Source organism: Podarcis raffonei, chromosome 12 (assembly GCF_027172205.1).
Source record: "Podarcis raffonei isolate rPodRaf1 chromosome 12, rPodRaf1.pri, whole genome shotgun sequence".
Classification (NCBI taxonomy): Eukaryota; Metazoa; Chordata; class Lepidosauria; order Squamata; family Lacertidae; genus Podarcis; species Podarcis raffonei.
In genome coordinates, this window is record NC_070613.1 from 4,232,218 (window position 1) to 4,252,982 (window position 20,765).

General features: G+C 46.3%; 1 protein-coding gene across 1 annotated transcript in view; it reads left to right on the top strand.

The window, feature by feature from the left end:
• The first annotated feature begins 6,503 nt into the window (after positions 1 to 6,503).
• SETD2 (SET domain containing 2, histone lysine methyltransferase) overlaps positions 6,504 to 20,765 on the top strand; it is an 89,308-nt gene continuing 75,046 nt past the window's right edge. Inside the window, 2 exon segments of the mRNA XM_053409371.1 lie at positions 6,504 to 6,850; positions 10,220 to 10,366. Coding sequence (XP_053265346.1) covers positions 6,795 to 6,850; positions 10,220 to 10,366 — 203 coding nt within the window. The 5' untranslated portion in view covers positions 6,504 to 6,794.

The window sequence follows — 20,765 nt, forward strand, 5'->3', positions numbered from 1 at the left end:
TCTGGGCAGCTTCCAACAAAGTATTAAAACACAGTGGTCTGTTAAACATTAAAAGCTTCCCTAAACAGGGCTGCCTTCAGATATCTTCTAAAAGTCTGGTAGTTGTTGTTCTCTTTGACATCTGGTGGGAGGGCGTTCCACAGGGCGGGTGCCACCACTGAGAAGGCCCTCTGCCTGGTTCCCTGTAACTCGGCTTCTCACAGGGAAGGAACCGCCAGAAGACCTCGGCGCTGGACCTCAGTGTCCGGGCAGAACGATGGGGATGGAGACGCACCTTCAGATATACTGGGCCGAGGCCGTTGAGGGCTTTAAAGGTCAGCACCAACACTTTGCATTGTGCTCGGAAACGTACTGGGAGCCAATGTAGATCTTTCAAGACTGGTGTTATGTGGTTTTGGCGGCTGCTCCCAGTCTCCAGTCTAGCTGCCGCATTCTGGATTAGTTGCAGTTTCCAGAGTTGTAGTTTCTGGATTAGTTGTAGTATCCCACAAGGCAGTGGAGGTTTAGGGTCAGAGTTGCCCTCCTAGGTGGGCTCCCTTCCCAGGCTGAAGAGCCTCTTCTGCCCCTCACTTCCCTCTATGGCACGTGCAGAAACTGCCTTCCTGACTCTTGGACCCAGTCTTGGTCTCGTCCACTCCATCTGCCAGAGCCGTCTTCGCATGCAGGGGAAGCCCCTAACTCACGGAGGGTTTGAGACCCATCAGCAGCGCTCACCTGGTTTAGCTGGCCAGTCGACGCCATTTCCTGTGTGTGGTTGCTATCACATGGTGATAGCTTCTAGGAGCCACAGGTGAGAGCTGAGTGCAGATACCTGGCATGATCCTCTGGGATTGCCAATGTGTCTTCCTCCAAATTTAACTGGACTACAAAGACGGCTCAATGATCAGGGATGATGGGAGTTGTAGTCCAACAGCATCTGGAGGGCACCATTTTGGATACCCCTGTTGTAAAGTGTGAATGCATATAGAAGCTGTGATAGGAATTTGAGGTCTTAGATATATGTTAAATGTTCATAAGTGTACCAACCAAGCATGTACATAGATCAGCACAGGAAGACCGACCTGGAACCATTTTGATTCCCAAACTGAGCAAATTTTTTCTCTGCAAGGTTAAAGGAAAATGGAAAAGCCTCCCCATTGTCTTTTCCTTCACAAATCCTGTCTTAAGGGCACATTTAAGATATGAATAGGATGTGAGCCGGCGAAAGCTGTACTGGGATGCAATCTCAAAAATGATATAATGATCTTGATACGAATCCAAGGCAGACCTTTTAACATCATGGTAATCCAAGTTTATGCACCAACTACTGGTGCTGAAGAAACTGAAATAGACCAATTCTATGAAGACTTACAACACCTTATAGAAGGCTGGGCTGGATGAATCCCTAGCCGGAATTAAGATTGCCGGAAGAAATATCAACAACCTCAGATATGCAGATGACACAACCTTGATGGCAGAAAGTGAGGAGGAATTAAAGAACCTTTTAATGAGGGTGAAAGAGGAGAGCGCAAAATATGGTCTGAAGCTCAACATCAAAAAAACGAAGATCATGGCCACTGGTCCCATCACCTCCTGGCAAATAGAAGGGGAAGAAATGGAGGCAGTGAGAGATTTTACTTTCTTGGGCTCCATGATCACTGCAGATGGTGACAGCAGTCACGAAATTAAAAGACGCCTGCTTCTTGGGAGAAGGGCAATGACAGGCCTAGACAGCATCTTGAGAAGTAGAGACATCACCTTGCCAACAAAGGTTCGTACAGTTAAAGCTATGGTTTTCCTAGTAGTGATGTATGGAAGCGAGAGCTGGACCATAAAGAAGGCTGATCGCCGAAGAATTGATGCTTTTGAATTATGGTGCTGGAGGAGACTCTTGAGAGTCCCATGGACTGCAAGAAGATCAAACCTCTCCATTCTGAAGGAAATCAGCCCTGAGTGCTCACTGGAAGGACAGATTGTGAAGCTGAGGCTCCAGTACTTTGGCCACCTCATGAGAAGAGAAGACTCCCTGGAGAAGACCCTGATGTTGGGAAAGATGGAGGGCACAAGGAGAAGGGGGCGACAGAGGACGAGATGGTTGGATAGTGTTTTCGAGGTTACCAGCATGAGTTTGACCAAACTGCGGGAGGCAGTGGAGGACAGAGGTGCCTGGCGTTCTCTGGTCCATGGGGTCACGAAGAGTCGGACACGACTAAACGACTAAACAACAACAACAACAACAACAACAACAACAAGGGTGTGAGCCTGTGACCTGGCCCAGGAACTAAGTATTTATCAATACAAAAGACTGGCCAGGCTCCCCGAGCAATCCAATCAAGTAAGCAGGGTATCCAATCAAGTAACCTGCCAGACAGGAGATAAACAATGACAGGAGAAAAACAACATTCAAATTTCTGTTTTAGACCACCTTTTCCGTGATGTAGATATGATGTTTGTGGGGGGTGGTCTTGGGTTACACCCTTTCTGTGATGTAGGTATGATGTATGGAGGGGTGGTCTTGAGCTTGAGGGCAGGGAATTTAAAATGTCTATATAAGGCCTTGCGCACCATTGTTCTGTGTTCCTCCTCCCTCCTTCGTGTGGTGAGTGAGGACCCTGTTGCAACAGATCAATAAAGATCAGGCTTACTAGCTGCTTTGCTTCTCAATATTCTCTGGTTGGCCTCTGTTATTTTCTCCTACCAATAGGGAACCTACGTAAGGACTCTATATGGGCTCTTGGATACCCCATAAGGGAAAAAGGGCAGATTTTGTTTACAACAAATCCTTCAACTATGTTCCATGCGGGTCTCCTTTTGCAAATATTCATTTCATACAGGTTGTATTATTGCAGAGCTAGGATCGGTTCTGCCAGGGTATGGAATAAAATGTTATGTATTTTGTCTAGCCAAAGGTAAAATACATAAAACAGAACAAAATGGATTACACAGCTTAAATAATTATTAAAACCATGTTCTATTCTGCCACGGTGGTGCCCTTGAAGCAGGCTTGGGTTTACTGCTTACTCTTCTGTGAAAAGCCACCAAGGCAGGCGGCTAGTCTCATTGGTAAGGCTATGTTCTCATCAGCATAAACTGATGGCCCAGAGCCAGCTAATCCAGGGACACTGAATCACAAAAAAAGATGTTTGTTTTAGCATGCTCCCCATCCGAAAGCAACAAGGAGGCCTCTTCCAGGTGAATGGGAGATAAATAGCTAGAGGCATAAAAGGAATCACTCTATGTGAAAAGGCCAACTGCTTTGTTATGAATGGGGTCCAGGGAACAGTTGCAAAGATCCTGAAATAAATTAAGCATCCAGGCATGTTTAGCCTGGAGAAGAGGAGGTTAAGGGGTGATATGATAGCCATGTTCAAATATATAAAAGGATGTCACATAGAGGAGGGAGAAAGGTTGTTTTCTGCTGCTCCAGAGAAGCGGACACGGAGCAACGGATCCAAACTACAAGAAAGAAGATTCCACCTAAACATTAGGAAGAACTTCCTGACAGTAAGAGCTGTTTGACAGTGGAATTTGCTGCCAAGGAGTGTGGTGGAGTCTCCTTCTTTGGAGGTCTTTAAGCAGAGGCTTGACAACCATATGTCAGGAGTGCTCTGGTGGTGTTTCCTGCTTGGCAGGGGGTTGGACTCGATGGCCCTTGTGGTCTCTTCCAACTCTATGATTCTATGATTCTATCTAAGCAATATTGTAGAAGGAGGGATTATAATGCACCTTTGCATTTTCTGAATTGCAGCAGTTGGGCAGCAGAAACAGCCTTGTGGTGAAAAGTTTGTTGTTGTTTAGTCGTGTCCGCCTCTTCGTGACCCCCTGGACCAGAGCACACCAGGCACTCCTGTCTTCCACTGCCTCCCGCAGTTTGGTCAAACTCATGTCAGTAGCTTCAAGAACACTGTCCCACCACCTCGTCTTCTGTCATCCCCTTCTCCTTGTGCCCTCCATCTTTCCCAGCATCAGGGTCTTTTCCAGGGAGTCTTCTCTTCTCATGAGGTGGCCCAAGTCTTGGAGCCTCAGCTTCAGGATCTGTCCTTCCAGTGAGCACTCAGAGCTGATTTCCTTCAGAATGGATAGGTTTGATCTTCTTGCAGTCCATGGCACTCTCAAGAATCTCCTCCAGCACCATCATTCAAAAGCATCAATTCTTCGGCGATCAGCCTTCTTTATGGTCCAGCTCTCAGAATAAAACAAATTCAAGCTTCAAGGAAAATACTTCAGATTCTTCTCTAAGGGACCTATTTATTTACGTACTTAATTTCTAGAGCTGCCCCATAGCAGAAGGACTCAAGGGCAGGCATAGGCAAACTCGGCCCTCCAGATGTTTTGGGACTACAACTCCTATGATCCCTAGCTAACAGAACCAGTGGTCAGGGATGATGGGAATTATAGTCCCCAAACATCTGGAGTGCCGAGTTTGCCTTTGCCTGTTCTAGGGAGCCAGTGTGGTGAAGTAATTAAGAGTGTTGGGACTAGGACCTGGGAGATCAGGGTTCAAATCCCCACTCAGACCTGAAGCTCCCTGGGTGACCTTGGAGTCAACAGCAGCCTCTTAATCTTTCCTTATGGGACGTGGGTGGCGCTGTTAAACCACAGAGCCTAGGGCTTGTCGATCAGAAGGTCGGTGGTTCGAATCCCCATGACGGGGTGAGGTCCCGTTGCTCTGTCCCCGCTCCTGCCAACCTAGCAGTTCGAAAGCAAGTAGATAAATAGGTACCACTCTGGTGGGAAGGTAAACTGCATTTCTGTGTGCTGCTCTGGTTTGCCAGAAGCGGCTTAGTCATGCTGGCCACATGACCCGGAAGCTGTCTGCGGACAAACGCCGGCTCCCTCGGCCTATAGAGCGAGATGAGCATCACAACCCTAGAGTCGTCCACGACTGGACCTAATGGTCAGGGGTCCCTTTACCTTTAATCTTTCCTTACAGGGTTGCTGTAATGCAGAAATTAGCTGAGGAGGGGGGTGAACCATGGACTCCTTGGAGAAAAAGCTGGGATATAAATGCAATAAATATGATCTTCTGCTTACCTGCTGGAGGGGCCAGCAAAATGGAGATGCACCTGTCGCAAAACACAGCCAGGGAATTTCTAGCACTGTTGTGAACAAACAAACAAATATTATTCATCTATCAGATTTCTTACCCATTCCAGGGTGGTTTAACATCAGCTTGAAAACACAATAATAACAAGACAAAAGAAATACTTGTGAGTAAACACGTGATAGGATCAGGCTGCAAACGATTGTGCCCATAGTGGTACAAAAAACACCTGATCCACAGTGATAGAGACAACAATTATTAATATGAAGCAAAAAATAAATCATCAGCGCCAATAAATGCAGAAGCAATCCATACCACGCACATTCTTACAATGCAAATCAGTTGCCATAAAACCACAGGGGAGAGAACTGCAGAGAAAGTCTTAGGAGCAGGAGTATTTAAAGCAGAACACATCAATAATCCGAAATACCGCCGGATGAAGAGCGCGACGCTCTCCGCCTGCGTCCTGGGAAACGCGTCTTCCTTCTCCTCTCCAAGGAGCGCGGCGGCGCTTTGCAGCAAAAGCGCGCTTCCTTGGGAGCTTGCAAACCGGCTCTGCAAACCGGCTCTTTCCCCTCTTCTCGGAGGGGAAGGAGAAGCGTGTCGGGATGGTGTCGGAAGGGAAGATCCGCGACCTGCAGCCGCGCAGCGCTTAAAGGGAGCCTGCAGCAGAAAGGGACGCCGGTTGCGCGGAGCTGCGCCTTTGCGCTTTTGCAGCAAGTAGGAAGTCGACGAGCTACAGTTTCCGTTTGGACGTTTCAGGACTCCGGGAGGAGGAGGAGGAGGAGGAAGAAGAGGAAGAGGGAGGTGGCGGCGGCTGCTCCTCCTAGGAGCGCGATCGCCGCCGTTAAACGAGGACAAAAAAAGAAATAAAGCCAGGGAAGAAGGGACAGAGGAAACTCGGAGAGGGAAGGCAAGGAGGCAGCAGCGAGGAGGGCGAGGTTGGTGCCAAGAAAAAGCCCTGCAAAAATCAAAATACAAGCCGCCGCCGCTGGAGGATCGCCCATTGGGGGAAAGAAGAAGACGCCTGGATCTTGCCCAGGGAAGGAGCTCGTGGGAAAGGGCCGGAGGAGGGAGGTCAAGGAAAGGAGAAGGGCGTTTTGGGGAGGGGAGGTTTGGCGCCCGTCTCCCGATCCTGCCCATTTCTCCGAAGGCTCGTCTGGGGCCTAACTTTCTCCTCTGCCCGCGCGGATAAAATATTGTTTCGGTTGCAAGAAGCAAAAAAAGAGAGGAGCCTTTTGCAAAGAAGCGAGCGCCGTTTTCCCTTTTCTCCGCTCGAGGATTTTACAAATTGCATTATTATTGTTATTTTGCGCGCCTGGGACGCGAGGAGCAGTTTGCAGAGAGACCCATGGCCTGATCTGCAGCCAGCGAGGATTTGCAGCGCTTCTCTAGGAGGGGTTTGGTGGGGGGCGGCCTGTTTTGCTTTGGGGTGGGGGGCAAGGAGGCCAAAAAGGGTAAAAAAGCAACAGCACAGAAGCACACCTTCCCGCCGCCGGAGAACTTAAATTTGGATAGCTATCTTGGGTTCCCCGAAGAGGATGTGAAGGAGGCGCCGGGAGCCAGACCCACCGAGCAGCCTCCTTTTTGGGGGGCAGGTCAGGAAGAGGCTTGGGGGGTTTCCTGCACGCCTGTTTGGGGGGTTTGCAGCCTTGGGCGTTGGTGGCGGGGGTCGTGGTCGTTTCCCCCGCCGCCCAGCCCCATAGTAATCCCTTATGTGGGGCGGAGGCTGCGCCTGCCCTGATCCTCCACGCCGGGGCTGCAGCGTCGGATGAAGAAGAGGCCGAAGATGGGGGATTTCTACGACCCGGAACATCCCACCCTGGAGTAAGTACCACGCTGCCTGGCTCTCAGACACGGGTGCGGGCGCTCGTGTGAACGGGACCCCAACTCGGGTTGCCCCACTTCCAGGATCGCGCGGAAGTGGGGCAATTTCTGGGGCGGGTATCCTCCATTTACACCTCCCTCCCCATCTTTATAGCCTTATGGAGAGGCTGTAAAGGGGGAATGGACATATCCCCCCCCAATAATAAACCTTTGCATTGCAAGGATTAGGCTCTACATTTCTAGGGTTTTGTAATGTTAAGGGGATGTCCCACCCCATGGGGAAGAAAAGTTCAGCAAGGCCTTGGCCCCCAAATATGGGGTGCCCCACAAGACCCCCCCAAACCTGGGGGTGCAGTGGGTGGTATTTATTTTCCCCTGGGGGGTACAGACATGGTGGACTTTCCATCCCCTCCATACAAAGGGGTCTGTCAGGCGAAAGGCCCCCCTGTTGTGGGGAGGAAAGGGGCGAGCGGGTCCCAGTGCCCCCTCTCTCCTCCCCACCCCCACAAAATAATAATAGCCCCCTTCCTGCAAGATAAGAGGGGTTGGGGGGGGAAGAGCAGCTTTTCGTCACGGGCCTAAACGGCGGGACCAGGCCTCGCATCCCCGGCCTCTCGTGAGAGCCCTGGCCGGCCCGAGGGGAGCCCTCGGCGGCGAGCGGCGGAGGGAGGAGTGGGCGGGCTTGGGAGCTGGAAGGCCGCTGCTTGAACCGGGCGGTGGGTGGGTGTGGGACGACGGCGCGCCGCCTCGTAAAATGGTGAGAGGCCGGCCTTGAACCCTCACCTCACCTCGGAGGGAAAAAGGAAGGCGCCTGTGAGGCGAATGCCCTCCTCGGCGAGGGTCATGGCGGGCCGCTCTTTTGCTGTCAGCCATTTGTCGCCACAAGGCACCTGAAAAGGGACACTTTCCTCAGAGCGGGGTTTTTATTTGGGGCGGGTGAAATAAAAAAATATAGGGCCAGCATTTTCGCTCTCTTAATCCCATGTGTGGAGGGGCTAGAAGAGGAAAATGGGGGTGAGGGAAGATGTTTGTTTCTTTTCTTTGAGGAGAAAAGGATTATGGATGAATATTTTCAGGAATAGGGGGCAAGGGGGCCTTGCCTCCCCACCGCAGGCTCACAAAGGGGGGCAGAAAAAGTGCCATTTTCCACCCCCTTCCTTGGGCACCTTGCCCGGCTTGAGAGGTTATGGGTGCCATGCCAGTTATTTTGGGTGGGTGGGCTGCAACGGGGAGGAAAAACTGCCCTTGCAATGCAACACGTGGGGAATAATAATAATAAATAATAAATTTTATTTGTACCCCGCCCTCCCCAGCTGAAGCCGGGCTCAGGGCGGCTAACAACAATAAAATAATACAGCATTCTAAAATCATTTCATTGTAAAATTAATTCAGGGACATGCAAGACCCCTAACAACTGGTGTTTTCTTTTCTGCACCCAAAATGGGGCCACCGAGAAGCAGGCAGGCATGAAAAAAAAATATGCCCCGCCATAAAGGCAAAACCAGACGGTCGAGCAAATCATCCAGACTTAATTCAACATAAAACTTCCTCGTTTGCAGGAAATTCATTGCCTGGAAGGGACAGTGTTGCTCTGACAAGAGCCACTTTCCTTGTGGGGCTTTGGAGCCGCCATGTGGGTCTCTTCAGGAATAATAATAATAATAATAATTTATACCCTGCCCATCTGGCTGCTTTTCCCCAGCCACTCTGGGCGGCTTCCAGCAAAATATTAAAATATAATAATTGTTAAGGGTGCAATGCCTTCTTGAAAGGTTCAGGGGCGGGGTAGGCCGCATTTCCCCCGTTTTAATTCATTTAATTTAATTTAACTGTTCCCTAATTCAAAGGGGCCGAGGCAGGTTCCCCCGTTTTAATTCTTCACTTTGCATTGTGTTGGGGGGTACAGACAGATAAAACCCACAAGTTCAAATTGGCTGGTTGCTTGGGGCGAGTAAGAATCGCCTTTAGGCGACTGGGCTCAGGAGCCACCATTTGCGGCTTTCGTTATTATTAATTATTTCATAAAATGTATATGCCTCTTGATGGTTTCAAAGCGCCTCAAAGCAGCCTCAGAGAGGCATGTTTGTGAGACAGCCTTGCCCCCCAAAAGTTTCTGAAATAATAATGTTTACGAGCAAGGCTGGAAGGACGGTTTCCTTGACTGCTCTTTGGACTTCATTGTGGGACATCTGAAGATGAGAAGAAAAGGGCCATTAAATCTACTATAAAGGCTGAAATCCTAAACTTCCCAGGGTGTGAATCCCATTGAACACAAACAGGGGCTCTTTCTGATTAAACATACTTGGGGTGTGCGGTGATAACCGTTCTTTATTTTTGCACCTCTTATCCCAAAATGGGTCCAGACAAAAAATAAAAATAAAACTCCATATATAAGGAATAAACATTAGATGACAAAATTGGACACCAGTCGTGTAAATGACCAAGTCTTAGTTTAACTTTAATCCTAGACGCCCCCTGAAATGAAGCTATTGGCCACCTAAACATTTAAAGCAGAAGAACAAGTCATGGTGCCACCACTAAGCAGGCCCTTCTGCCTGTAGCCAACACCCACACCTCATTTTAAAGCAATGTGTACAACACTCTGCAAAATAGCAATGAAAAGAGATTTCCCTGTCTTGAGGAGTGTAAAACTTAACACAGAGATGGCAGTAGCTGGTGGGGAAGGGCAAGTAGGGGAAGATTATGTGTTGAGTTTGATCAAACATTGAGCTTCCACCCCATGACCCACTTTACTCATTAATGTGTACTTGAAAGAGTGAGGAGGTGGGGGGAATCCAGTCATAACAGCTCTTTTAGCTATCCTTTTCGGAAATGCATCTTAGAAGTTAAAGGGGTAGCTAATCCTTGTGATGCAGTCTTGAGTATGAGCCCAGTTGCCTCCATTTTGAGTTCGCTAAGGGACATTTCTTACAGCCTTAGACCTTTATGTGTTAAATAATGTTGCAAATAAGACATATGGGCATTTGTAGGGCAGGAGAGATTTTGTCCTGGAGTGAGCCATGCCCATGCTTCATATATGGAAGGAAGATAACACACACACAAATTTTTATTATTAGTTTTCCAATAGCCAAATTATAACAATAACAATCTCCCAAATTATTCAATTATCAAAATGCCAATCAACTTCCCATTATTCAACTTCCCTTTATTGACATTTGCTTTGTTTTTCTTTTGCCACTGAATTTCACTAAATGCACATATGTAACCATTAGCAGGGTTGACCTGCTTTCTGTTCTTAATTTCTTTCGGAGAAGGTGGCGAAGTAGCTCAGACCCTCCTTGCTTCCCTTCTCTCGGATGTACCTCTAACCCACAACCGTTTGTCTTGAATACTATTTTATTTTTATAGCACAGCTTTCATGTCGAAGGATCCCAGTGGACACCATAAACCTAATACGTCCAGCATCCCTGAAATGCAGTCACCTCTGAGGTGGAAAGGGACAGACAACTGGTGTATCTTTCCACAGAATATGGATGGGTCTGAAGAGGTAGAAAGGTAAAATTTTGGACAAGGGCAATAGGGTAAACCTTTGTTTTTGCAAAACACTACTTACTGTATCACCATCTTTCGATACCCGTGCCAAAGTATGTTTTCTACAACTTCTGAAATTAGTGTCGTGTGAAACAAATTTGAATTCAGCTTCTATTTTACTAATTCAAATCGTAGTCATGTTTTTTTGTCAGGCCGTCTTTTTATGATGGGCAGTATATAAGTTTAATAAATAATAACATTATGGTTTTTTCCTACTCATAAGAAGTATTGTACTTGTAAGAATGTCCTTAGCAGGTAGTTACTTAACAATAGTAAATAGTGTTCAAGTATTGGGTGGGAATTATTTTTCAGAATCTCACTGGTTTCACAAGCTCCCTTTCTTGCAGACTGTTTTACATTACTGTTTTGTTTTTAAATCCAAGCTTCCTAACAGTTTAGCAGAACAAGTTGGCCTTTTATTTTGGGATTCAGTAACGCAATAGCTTTCCACTCTTTGTGGCTCCTTTTGTCAGCACTGCATTGTTAGGTACATCCAAAAATATGACATGTCTTCTAAAGATGTGTGGAGATGTAATCCAAAAGATATTTCACCGTGTGGCTGGCCTCTTGCATTGTTTCCTGTGTTTATATGTTACGTAGCTATACAGGGCCCAACATTATGTGAGAGCAAATATTGGATCTCTCTTCTTTAGCAAAGGGCGTAAAGGTGGAAGAGAATGTGCTTTATGAAGGCATTCTTCATCTGAATTTGGTTGCGCTTGCATTTAAATAGCTCGTCTGAACTTGTCTCTTCAACAATAGCCTCCTTTCTGCCCCTCAAAGTGCCACAAGATGTTTTAAATACACTATGATGGTGGCATTCCTGGAACAAGCTGGGAAGGAGGGAGGGAGCATGGAGCAATTTGAAAACAAACCATCATGGCTGCAGGATATTTTCTGCTTGCTGGAGAAGATGGCTTCCTCCAAACAGGGTACCTTAAATAGGGCAGACACTGGCAGCTTATCCCCAGTAAAGCTACAGACAGCTTTCTGGGCTTTTTTCTTCTTCTTCTTGGGAGAGAGCACGTTAATTTCCCCCGTTTAATTAATGTGAGCAGGTAGCGTTCTAGGAGCGCAGCTGTTTGAAACTATAGGCGTAAAGTAGTAATTTGGAAAATTGGAGAAATGGCTAGTTGGCTTTCTCTCTTAACTGGAAGCTGGCAATCCGTTGTCCTGTCTTGTGCAGTTTTTTTCTTTCTTAATGTGATTACTGCAGAGAAGTGAGTTTTAAACTAGATGGATGAGGTAGGAGGTAACTGTTCCCTTATGTGATGATCCGCAGCATTTTAGAAAGTGACAAGATCAGCTGTGTTGGCTCAATTCATTTGTACGTAGAGGCAGGAATAGGAAAAACACTTCCTTTTCTGTGCTGTAGCTTAACCTTGACCAGTTCCACAGTGAATCAAAATAAGTTCATTCAGTTTGGTTATGGAAAATAACCCGTTAGCTGAAGATGCAACAAACCTCAAGTATAAACAAAAAATTTTTTCCCTTCCAGTAGCACCTTAAAGACCAACTAAGTTAGTTCTTGGTATGAGCTTTTGTGTGCATGCACACTTCTTCAGATATGTATCTGAAGAAGTGTATCTGAAGAAGTGTGCATGCACACGAAAAGCTCATACCAAGAACTAACTTAGTTGGTCTTTAAGGTGCTACTGGAAGGAAAAAATTTTTTTGTTTTGACTATGGCAGACCAACACGGCTACCTATCTGTAACTGAAACCTCAAGTATGTAAGCCAAATTAGGCAAGGACTTTTTCTGCATTTGTTTTAATAAACTACTAGGCTATCTGTAAATGGAAAACATCACCAAAGGAACCTGTTCAACAAAGAGGTCTAGGAACCTGCAAAAGCTTCAAAATCACAGCTTATCTCTCCTGCCTCTTATACTCCAGGTTTATTAATCCACAGTAAGTTATTGTATTCTACTTGTAATTCTCAGAAGGAATTTGCATATCTGCTCCACACGGATGGTTTGAAACAGCGTGAGGGAAAATCTACCGTACTTTTAATTACCTTGGTAGAGGGTTCAAAACAGCAGTTCTCTTTGTAAACTGCTTTGAAGTTGTTTTTACTAACAGGCGGTGTATAATTTTTTATTAAATGAATGAAGGGGTACATTCACGTTAACAGTGATGAATCTGGTCCATTAAAGAGTACAGTGGTACCTCAGGTTACATACGCTTCAGGTTACAGAGCCCACTAACCCAGAAGTAGTACCTCGGGTTAAGAACTTTGCTTCAGAATGAGAACAGAAATCGTGCTCCGGCGGCGCAGCAGCGGGAAGCCCCATTAGCTAAAGTGGTGCTTCAGGTTAAGAACAGTTTCAGGTTAAGAACGGACCTCCGGAATGAATTAAGTACTTAACCCGGGGTACCACTGTAATACATTTCTGGCTTGAGCCGTTCTTGTACTGTAGGTTTAGGTTTTCGCTGTAACAAACTAAAATGGTGCTTTCCCTTGAATACAAGTCCAGCCTCTCTCACCCCTGGGTCCCCAAATGTTGGACTACAACTCCCATCATCCCTAGCTAGCACAACCAGAGATCGGGAAGGATGGGAGTTGTTGTCCATCAGCATCTGAGGACCCCCCCAGGTTGAGAATGGCCGTTGGGCTGTTAATTATGTCTGTAAAGGAAATAAATTAATACTCTTTATGATTAAGTGGTTTGGTATAAGAGTAATGAACACTTCATTGTGGAGCTAAAATCCAAAATGCAGTTGGGCCATATCTTAAGGCTTAAAAGTTAGGGGGTATGGGAAGGTCTGTTGAATTTGAAGTGGCCTAGTTCAGTATAGCTCCTTCACCACTCTTCCCTAAGAACTTATTCATCCTCAGTGTCATAAATCTGCCACACTTCATGTTTGCCATTGTAGTACCTGAAAAAACACACTATTTAATAACCCGAAGTACATGCAATAAGGGGATGAGTGCAATACGTTCGTTCATTTCATTCATTCCTGTTATGCTTAACTTTATTATTATTGAATTTTAGACAGTTAACGGAAGCAAATACTGAAGTCTGCCTTTGGTCATAATTTAGCTGCATCTTTCGTACAGAACCTACCACCACAGGCTGGATTTGGACTACTGTTCTGTTGTCGCTGGTTTACTGCTGGGGTGACCATCTGAAGGGTTTCTGTGTGGATAATTGGATGCTTAATCAGACTCGACTACTGTAGATCCAAGGGCGGTTTGAACATCCCAGAGTAAGATTAGTGTGGACAGTTCTGGGGTGCTTGGAAAGATTATACGCTACCTTTTCTGCAAGCTAGCAGTTGAGGCAGCTTGGTAGTGAAAATACAAAGCAGCGTAAATACAAAATGATAAAATAGAAAGTAGCAGCCGCTGTAGAAAAAAGAGCTGCTGTAATGTAGATAAAATATAACGCATTCCTCCCCCACCCCAGTAACATAGCACACATCAGTAAAACAATTCAGCCATCAGAAACTCCCAACACAGCCCAAAACAGTTTAGAACAGAATGTCCTTAAGTTTTAACATTTTCACTTTGAAGGGTTGTGGGCCAGACACAGCATTAAAATTTTTTTTTAAAAAAAATTACCCACCCTTCACCACATGGTCTCAGGTTACTACTATCTAAAATACAGTGGTACCTCGGGTTAAGTACTTAATTCGTTCCAGAGGTCCGTTCTTAACCTGAAACTGTTCTTAACCTGAAACACCACTTTAGCTAACGGGGCCTCCTGCAGCCGCCGTGCCGCCGGAGCACGATTTCTGTTCTCATCCTGAAGCAAAGTTCTCAACCCGAAGTAATATTTCTGGGTTAGCGGAGTCTGTAACCTGAAGCGTATGTAACCCGAGGTACCACTGTACAAAGAAATCATTTTAAACAAATAATCAAGAGAATAAGGTGGCCCCAGAATATACCTCTCAGAATGTCAAAAGCCAGTGTAAAGAGGTGGGTCTTCAGTATATGACACAAGCTACATGTGGAGAGGAAATTCCATAACTTAGGGCCTGCCACAGAGAATACTCTGGCTTTAAAAACACTTTGGGGGGGACCAGTGTTAGAAACTGGGATAGAAAAGCTATTTACCACATGGCTCCTGGAACCTGGGCTGTGGGCACCGAAACACAATGCCTAGTCACAATTTTTTTAAAAAATTCAGCAACACTTTCATAAGCACGAACGAATACTGTTCTTTAACCAGGTAGAAGAGCACTTGAATCACTTGGCTCATGTGCTTCCTTAGGTGCTCTGCTTCTGCACGAATCAGCTGGTTCATGGGGCAGCACAGCACCAAAAGAGGCGTGCCTTTTTGTGCCCTGCTGCCCCGCAGACCATTTGCAGCCACGCCAGCCAGCCAGATGGAGATGTTAAGCGCCAAACCTAGCGCTCAGACATCTCCACCTCCTCACCAAAGGCCCTGTGGCAAAATGTGCCTGGCCCCTGGCAGGCACAGTGGGAGGTCAGGGCGGAAAAAAATGGCGTGCCAGAATTCAGTGTGGAAAAGCTTCCTAGGACCAGGTTGCTGAACTCTGCTGGCTGTGCAGGAGGTTATGAGTTGGAATGATAATGAAGCTGATTATTGGAGCAAGAGAGGCTTGTGCCCTAAGGTAGGGGTGTGAAACTTGTGAATCTCTGTTGTTTTGGGACCCCTAACTGCCATCAGTCCAGCCAGTATGGTCAGTCATCAGGGATGATGGAAGTTGTAGCACAGCAACGGCTGGAGTGCTGCAGTTCCTCTGTTTGCTTTAGGGAAGGGATGTGGGTGGCGCTGTGGTCTAAAGCACTGAGCCTCTTGGGCTTGCTGATTGGAAGGTCGGCGGTTCGAATCCCCGCAATGGGGTGAGCTCCCGTTGCTCTGTCCCAGCTCCTGCCAACCCAGCAGTTCGAAAGCATGCCAGTGCAAGTAGATAAGTAGGTACTGCTGCGGCGGGGAGGTGAACAGCGTTTCCGTGTGCTCTGGCACTCGTCACGGTCCTCCATGCTTCAGTAGCGGTTTAGGCCTGCTGGCCACATGACCTGGAAAGCTGTCTGTGGACAAATGCCGGCTCCCTCGGCCTGAAAGCGAGATGAGCGCCACAACCCCATAGTCACCTTTGACTGGACTTAACCGTCCAGGGGTCCTTTACCTTTTTACCTGCTTTAGGACAAGCTGGTTTTCAAGCTTGTTGCTGCCTTTACAACTAAAAGATATATTTAGTGGCAGTAGTAAGGTAAGAGATGGTTAACAAACCAGTGGCCCAGGCATCCGCAGGCACCACTATCGCATACTTTGGACTTGCAACAAAGGTTGGCTACTACCAGGCTAGGAGATGGAGAATGTGTAATTTGCATGCTCTTTACACACTGAGTTTACATTCTGTGTGGATTTGTCCCTCAAATGCAGAATGTAAGCTCAGCAGGGGCAGTTTGGGTGGAGTACAGAAGGAAATGAGGTGGTTCAAGTAAAAAAGTCCTTTAAACCTTTTGGAAGAAATTAAGACTTCTCAAACGGAAGCTCCACAGCTGCCATGATTTTGAATCACTTTAGAAACTTATAGCTAGTGCAAGACTCTTGGACAGTTTTGTGTTCCTTGCAGGTTTATTTTCCAAACCTCCTGTGGATATGTCTTGTCTTTTCTTCCCCATGGAGTGGATTATTGGTAACTTTAGCCCTCAGCAAAATGTTTTCCTCCTTGCAGAACACATTTACGTGGATAAAGACAAACAGAGCAAAGTTGCTTCCTCAATTATTTTATAATCGTAATGCATCAGGGAGACAGTAATGGCTCTGGAAAAGAAAGATTTGTTTTACACCTGCACCTCTTCACCATCACTTCCTTATTAAGGAAACTAATGATTGTCTCTGAGGGCATTAAAGCGAAGGGAGGAAGGCTTGGCTGCTGTGGCGTGTAATCTTTCTTTAAAAAAAGAAGAAAAAAACTTTGCTTGGTAACGCTGCCCTTCCCAACTGAGCTAAGATGTCACTTCAAAATGTACCTTACATAAACTGGATGCATGGATAATGTTGGGTTCAGCTGGTGTACCAAATTTGGATGGGTCGATGGCGAATCTAAATGAAGATGGGTGTGTTTCTGCATGTGTGCATACTAACGTACATATACTTGGTTGGAAAGTGATTTCACCCTCCTTTTTGTGTCTTGTCACATACTTCATCCCCAAGATCTCCCGTTAGTTAGCCATCTGCATCTGTGCAAGGTATTGCAGCGAAAAACTTGGTCCTAAAGGTATTAGGCAATGAAAATGTAGCTGCTGAAATATACCTATGAAAACAGATAAGGCTAGAAGGAACTTTCATTTATCATAGGCGTAGGCAAACTCGGCCCTCCAGATGTTTTGGGACTACAACTCCCATCATCCCTAGCTAACGGGACCAGTGATCAGGGATGATGGGAATTGTAGTCTCAAAATGTATGGAAGGGCAAGTTTGCCTATGCCTGATTCATCATTTCCTGTTAAATGCTTGTCCTAACAGAGGCCATCAAGAATTCAGCTTCTTCTGCTCTTGTTTAAGATTAGTATGTAAGTTGTACACTTGAAACATTCTCTCATACCATCCGCTTGTGGGACAGTGTTTAAGACCAGGTCCAAGCCATGCTGTAGGTAAAAAGCAGTACAGTGGTACCTTGGGTTAAGTACTTAATTCATTCTGGAGGTCCGTTCTTAACCTGAAACTGTTCTTAACCTGAAGCACCACTTTAGCTAATGGGGCCTCCTGCTGCTGTTGCCACGCCGTCGGAGCATGATTTCTGTTCACATCCTGAAGCAAAGTTCTTAACCTGAAGTACTATTTCTGGGTTAGCGGAGTCTGTAACCTGAAGCGTATGTAACCCAAGATACCACTGTACTTCGAATTTTACCCTTGGTGATGGGAAGATAGTGCAGATCCTGGACCACCGTTGCAGAATATTTAAAGTGACTCACCTCCATTAGGTTCACTACATAGATTCCTCAAGAAGGCATAAACTGCATGATTTGACCCAAAGACAAACCCGGCATCTAAACAAAGGGACTTTTCAGGTGGTGTGTAAATCAAGTGAAAAAGCAAGTGATGCTTTTCCAGCGCCCCTTTGCTCAGAATCCCTTATGCTTTTAAGGCAGCATAATGTAGCTCTGTCTCCCACTTGCTTTCATTTTTTTTTTGTAACAGTTCTTATTTGCATGCAAACAGCGCAGCCTCTTCTGTAGTTTTGCAAGGGTTTCTTCTTTCTTTTCTTCTCTGCTGCCATTTCATCGCCAGAGTATTTTGTTTGTTGTATCCACAGCAACCACCTCAGATGCAGAACAGTACTGTAAAAGTCAATAATCTTGCCTTTTATGCTTGCCTAGGGAGATGACTCCCTGACCTTTCTGTGCTCAGAAGGCCTTCCCTAAAACTTGGCAACCTTCCTTAGCCCCAGAGAATCGTTTTAAGTATAAGAACGCCTGCTTTAACAACCTGTGCACACGTTCATGGGGCCAGTTTTAGTTTGCAGTGCTGTAGCTGGAACATTCTCACAATTCAAAGACTTGGCCTTTTGCAGTTTTCTGTCCCCTTCTCTCCTGCAACCCCTTGTCTTTTCAGAATGCAAGTAGAAAGAGGTTGTATTGGAAGCAGCTGCCTTGCGATTCTGAGCATGGAAAGTTCAGAATAGATCTGTCTGGCCATATGTTTTTTACTAAGCAACTCTGTTCCTAATGCTGGTTGAAACATTTGAAAACCTCGCCCTACAAACGTCTTCCTGAAAACAAAAGGCTGCAACATGCATGAAGTGAAATTTTTGTGCTTTATATAGTCTTCTCTTCTTCCCTCATTTACCATTCATTAACAATATTCCACTTTGGGGTTTCAACCAAAGTTCACAGAGCAGTTAGCCAAGTGAAATGGAAACCCACCTTTAAAAAAATTAAACAAAAGCTAACATTAAGTAACGCAACAGTAGGTGAGTTCTTCTGGAGAAAGAAAGAAATTTTAAAAGCCTAGTGGCATAAAAAAATATTTGCACCTGTTTCAGAACGGAGCCAAATAAAGTAGGGGAATTTCGTGTTCCATAATTCCAGGGCAACATCAGAAGCAGTTCTAGGATGCATCTAACATTAATTCTACTTGGATTAATTCTAGTTGGATACTACCTTTAGTCTGGTGGATGACATGCTTGCCCCAAGTATGAGGAACAGTGTTAGAGATATGAAAGCTAGGAGCTAATTGGCACCTTAAACCTAGGTTGTGGACGCAACAATGGAATGTCTAGGTACGCTTTTTTATAACAAGAATTTATAACAAGCTGAAAATAAATGACCTGCAGCTAAAATCTTATGTTTATTTTTCACATGGTCTAGTCCTTTCCCTGCCCACCCCCCTAATATTCTTAAGAGGGTCTCTTCTCCAGTCTTCAGAGAGTAGCCGGAAGTGGGGAGGCAGAAAAGGGTCCTCCTTTCCTTCCACTCCACAGTTTTAATCTGAAATCTTAGGTGCAGCCCTGCGCCCAGAGCTCAGAAACTGCTTGTGCTAATGAAATTCCCTATCGCAGAATGCCCCTAGAACAATGGGAGTTTCAAACACTGTTGTGGTATCCTGTAGGAGGGTATCATTGGCTGATCTTAAGGTTTTGAGAAAGATCAAAAAGGCCATGCACACACACCCAGTTATGTAGAAATGCAAATGACAGGTTCAGAAACACAGCATTATTAGTGATCGGGTTTGTGCAAAATAAGCAAATATACATTTACTCCACTGTTGAAACTTGGCATGTAAGCTAGCTGTTTGCTTATGTTAATACAGGGGAATCCCCACTTACATGAGGGTTCCGTTCCTGGCATTCCCACGTGTCATTGCTGCGCACACAAGTGGGGATTCCTCCGTTCCGCCCCCTTTCGGCGCTGAAAACTGCACGTGTCAGCAGGACACAGGTGAGGGGATGCCTTTATTGCAAAGTAGCATGTAGACTGATGATGCTATATTGCATAGCTTACCTTTCGGGTGGCGCTTCTTGGGCCCTCTGTTGCTGTCTAGAAGGCACCATTGGAAAGCTTTGTTGACATCCACAGAAGCAAGTTGCAAGACAGCCAGTGATTTATCATTAGCTTAGAGCTGGTTGTGTTTATTGCAAGAATGTGAAAGAGAGGGAAACGGAGGGTTTTGAGGCTGGATGTGATGGAACGGGCAAGGATGACCCTTTGCAGAATTCTCCAAAAGACGTGAGGAGAATTGGAGGATCCTGGGATGCCTAGCTGCTGTTGAGGTGTTTCACAAATGGCAAGTATTGTTACATGGCTGGGATGCAGAGGGTGCATTTAGATCACGGGTGTCAAACACAAGGCCCGTGGGCCAAATCCGGCCCGCCAGACCTCGTCATGTGGCCCGTGTAGCCGCCGCCGGCCGCTAGCCTTCACCTTTTATTCTCGCTCTTTTTTTTTGACATGCGCGGCAGCCTACAAGCCAGAGAACGTCTGCCCTCTAGCGGCGCCGGCCGTTCTACACAGGAAACCTCCACTTTACATGCATTCAGGAAACCTCCACTTGTTTTTATATTGAGCGCATGCCATCCTGTGATGTGACAGATCCAACGGCTGCCTGAACCCTTCTCTCCTGTACTGTAAGTCCTACAGATACAACCGGCCCTTTGAGGGTGACCAAACTGCTGATGCGGCCCCCGATGAATTTGAGTTTGACACCCCTGATTTAGATGGTCCATCTGATCATATCATAGCAAGTCTCCTAAGGGAAGGAAATGTGTTGTCGAGATTTGTCTAGCAGTGCCCACTGCTATGGCAACAGCATGGCATAGGATGACTTGCCACAGTAGTTCAGATTTTCTCAGTTGTGAATCTGCCAGGAAAAGGGGGTGGCTGGATGCTGTTTCTGTTCTGCAAGCTTTTCCAAGAATGGTTGGGTGTAAAAGAGAAACTGCTGCCTGGAGCCTTTCATTGCTTCTAAGCTGCCACTTGGACATCTGGCGTTTACCTGCAGGACACAGGTTCAGGCTAGCCCTCCCTTGTGAGTAGTTGAATCAGGCCTTATTGCCCTCTGTTATCAAGGTAAAGGACCAGGTGGAAGAGTGGGCTACCTGCATTTAGTTCCAAGGCAGTTTTTGAGCCTCTCCTGAGCTACAGGCTGCTATTGCATTGGTCACCTGCCCTATTGCTCCCTTTGTTGCTAGCCACCCTCCAATCTCTGTCTCTTGAGCTCCTCCTGCTCCTGGTTTTCCCGCAGGGCCTTGACTTAACCAGGCAGCCTCTACAAGTCTACTTGATTTTGCCTAGACCGTTGCACCTTCTCAGGCTGCTGTCATTGTCATCTTTCAGTGCCTCCCATCTCCCTATTGGTTGATTCTGGCCAGGAGCTGTGGGACATTCTCATGGCTCATGAGACGCAGAGTGCCTTACCTGGGAATGTCACACAATTGGACCTCTA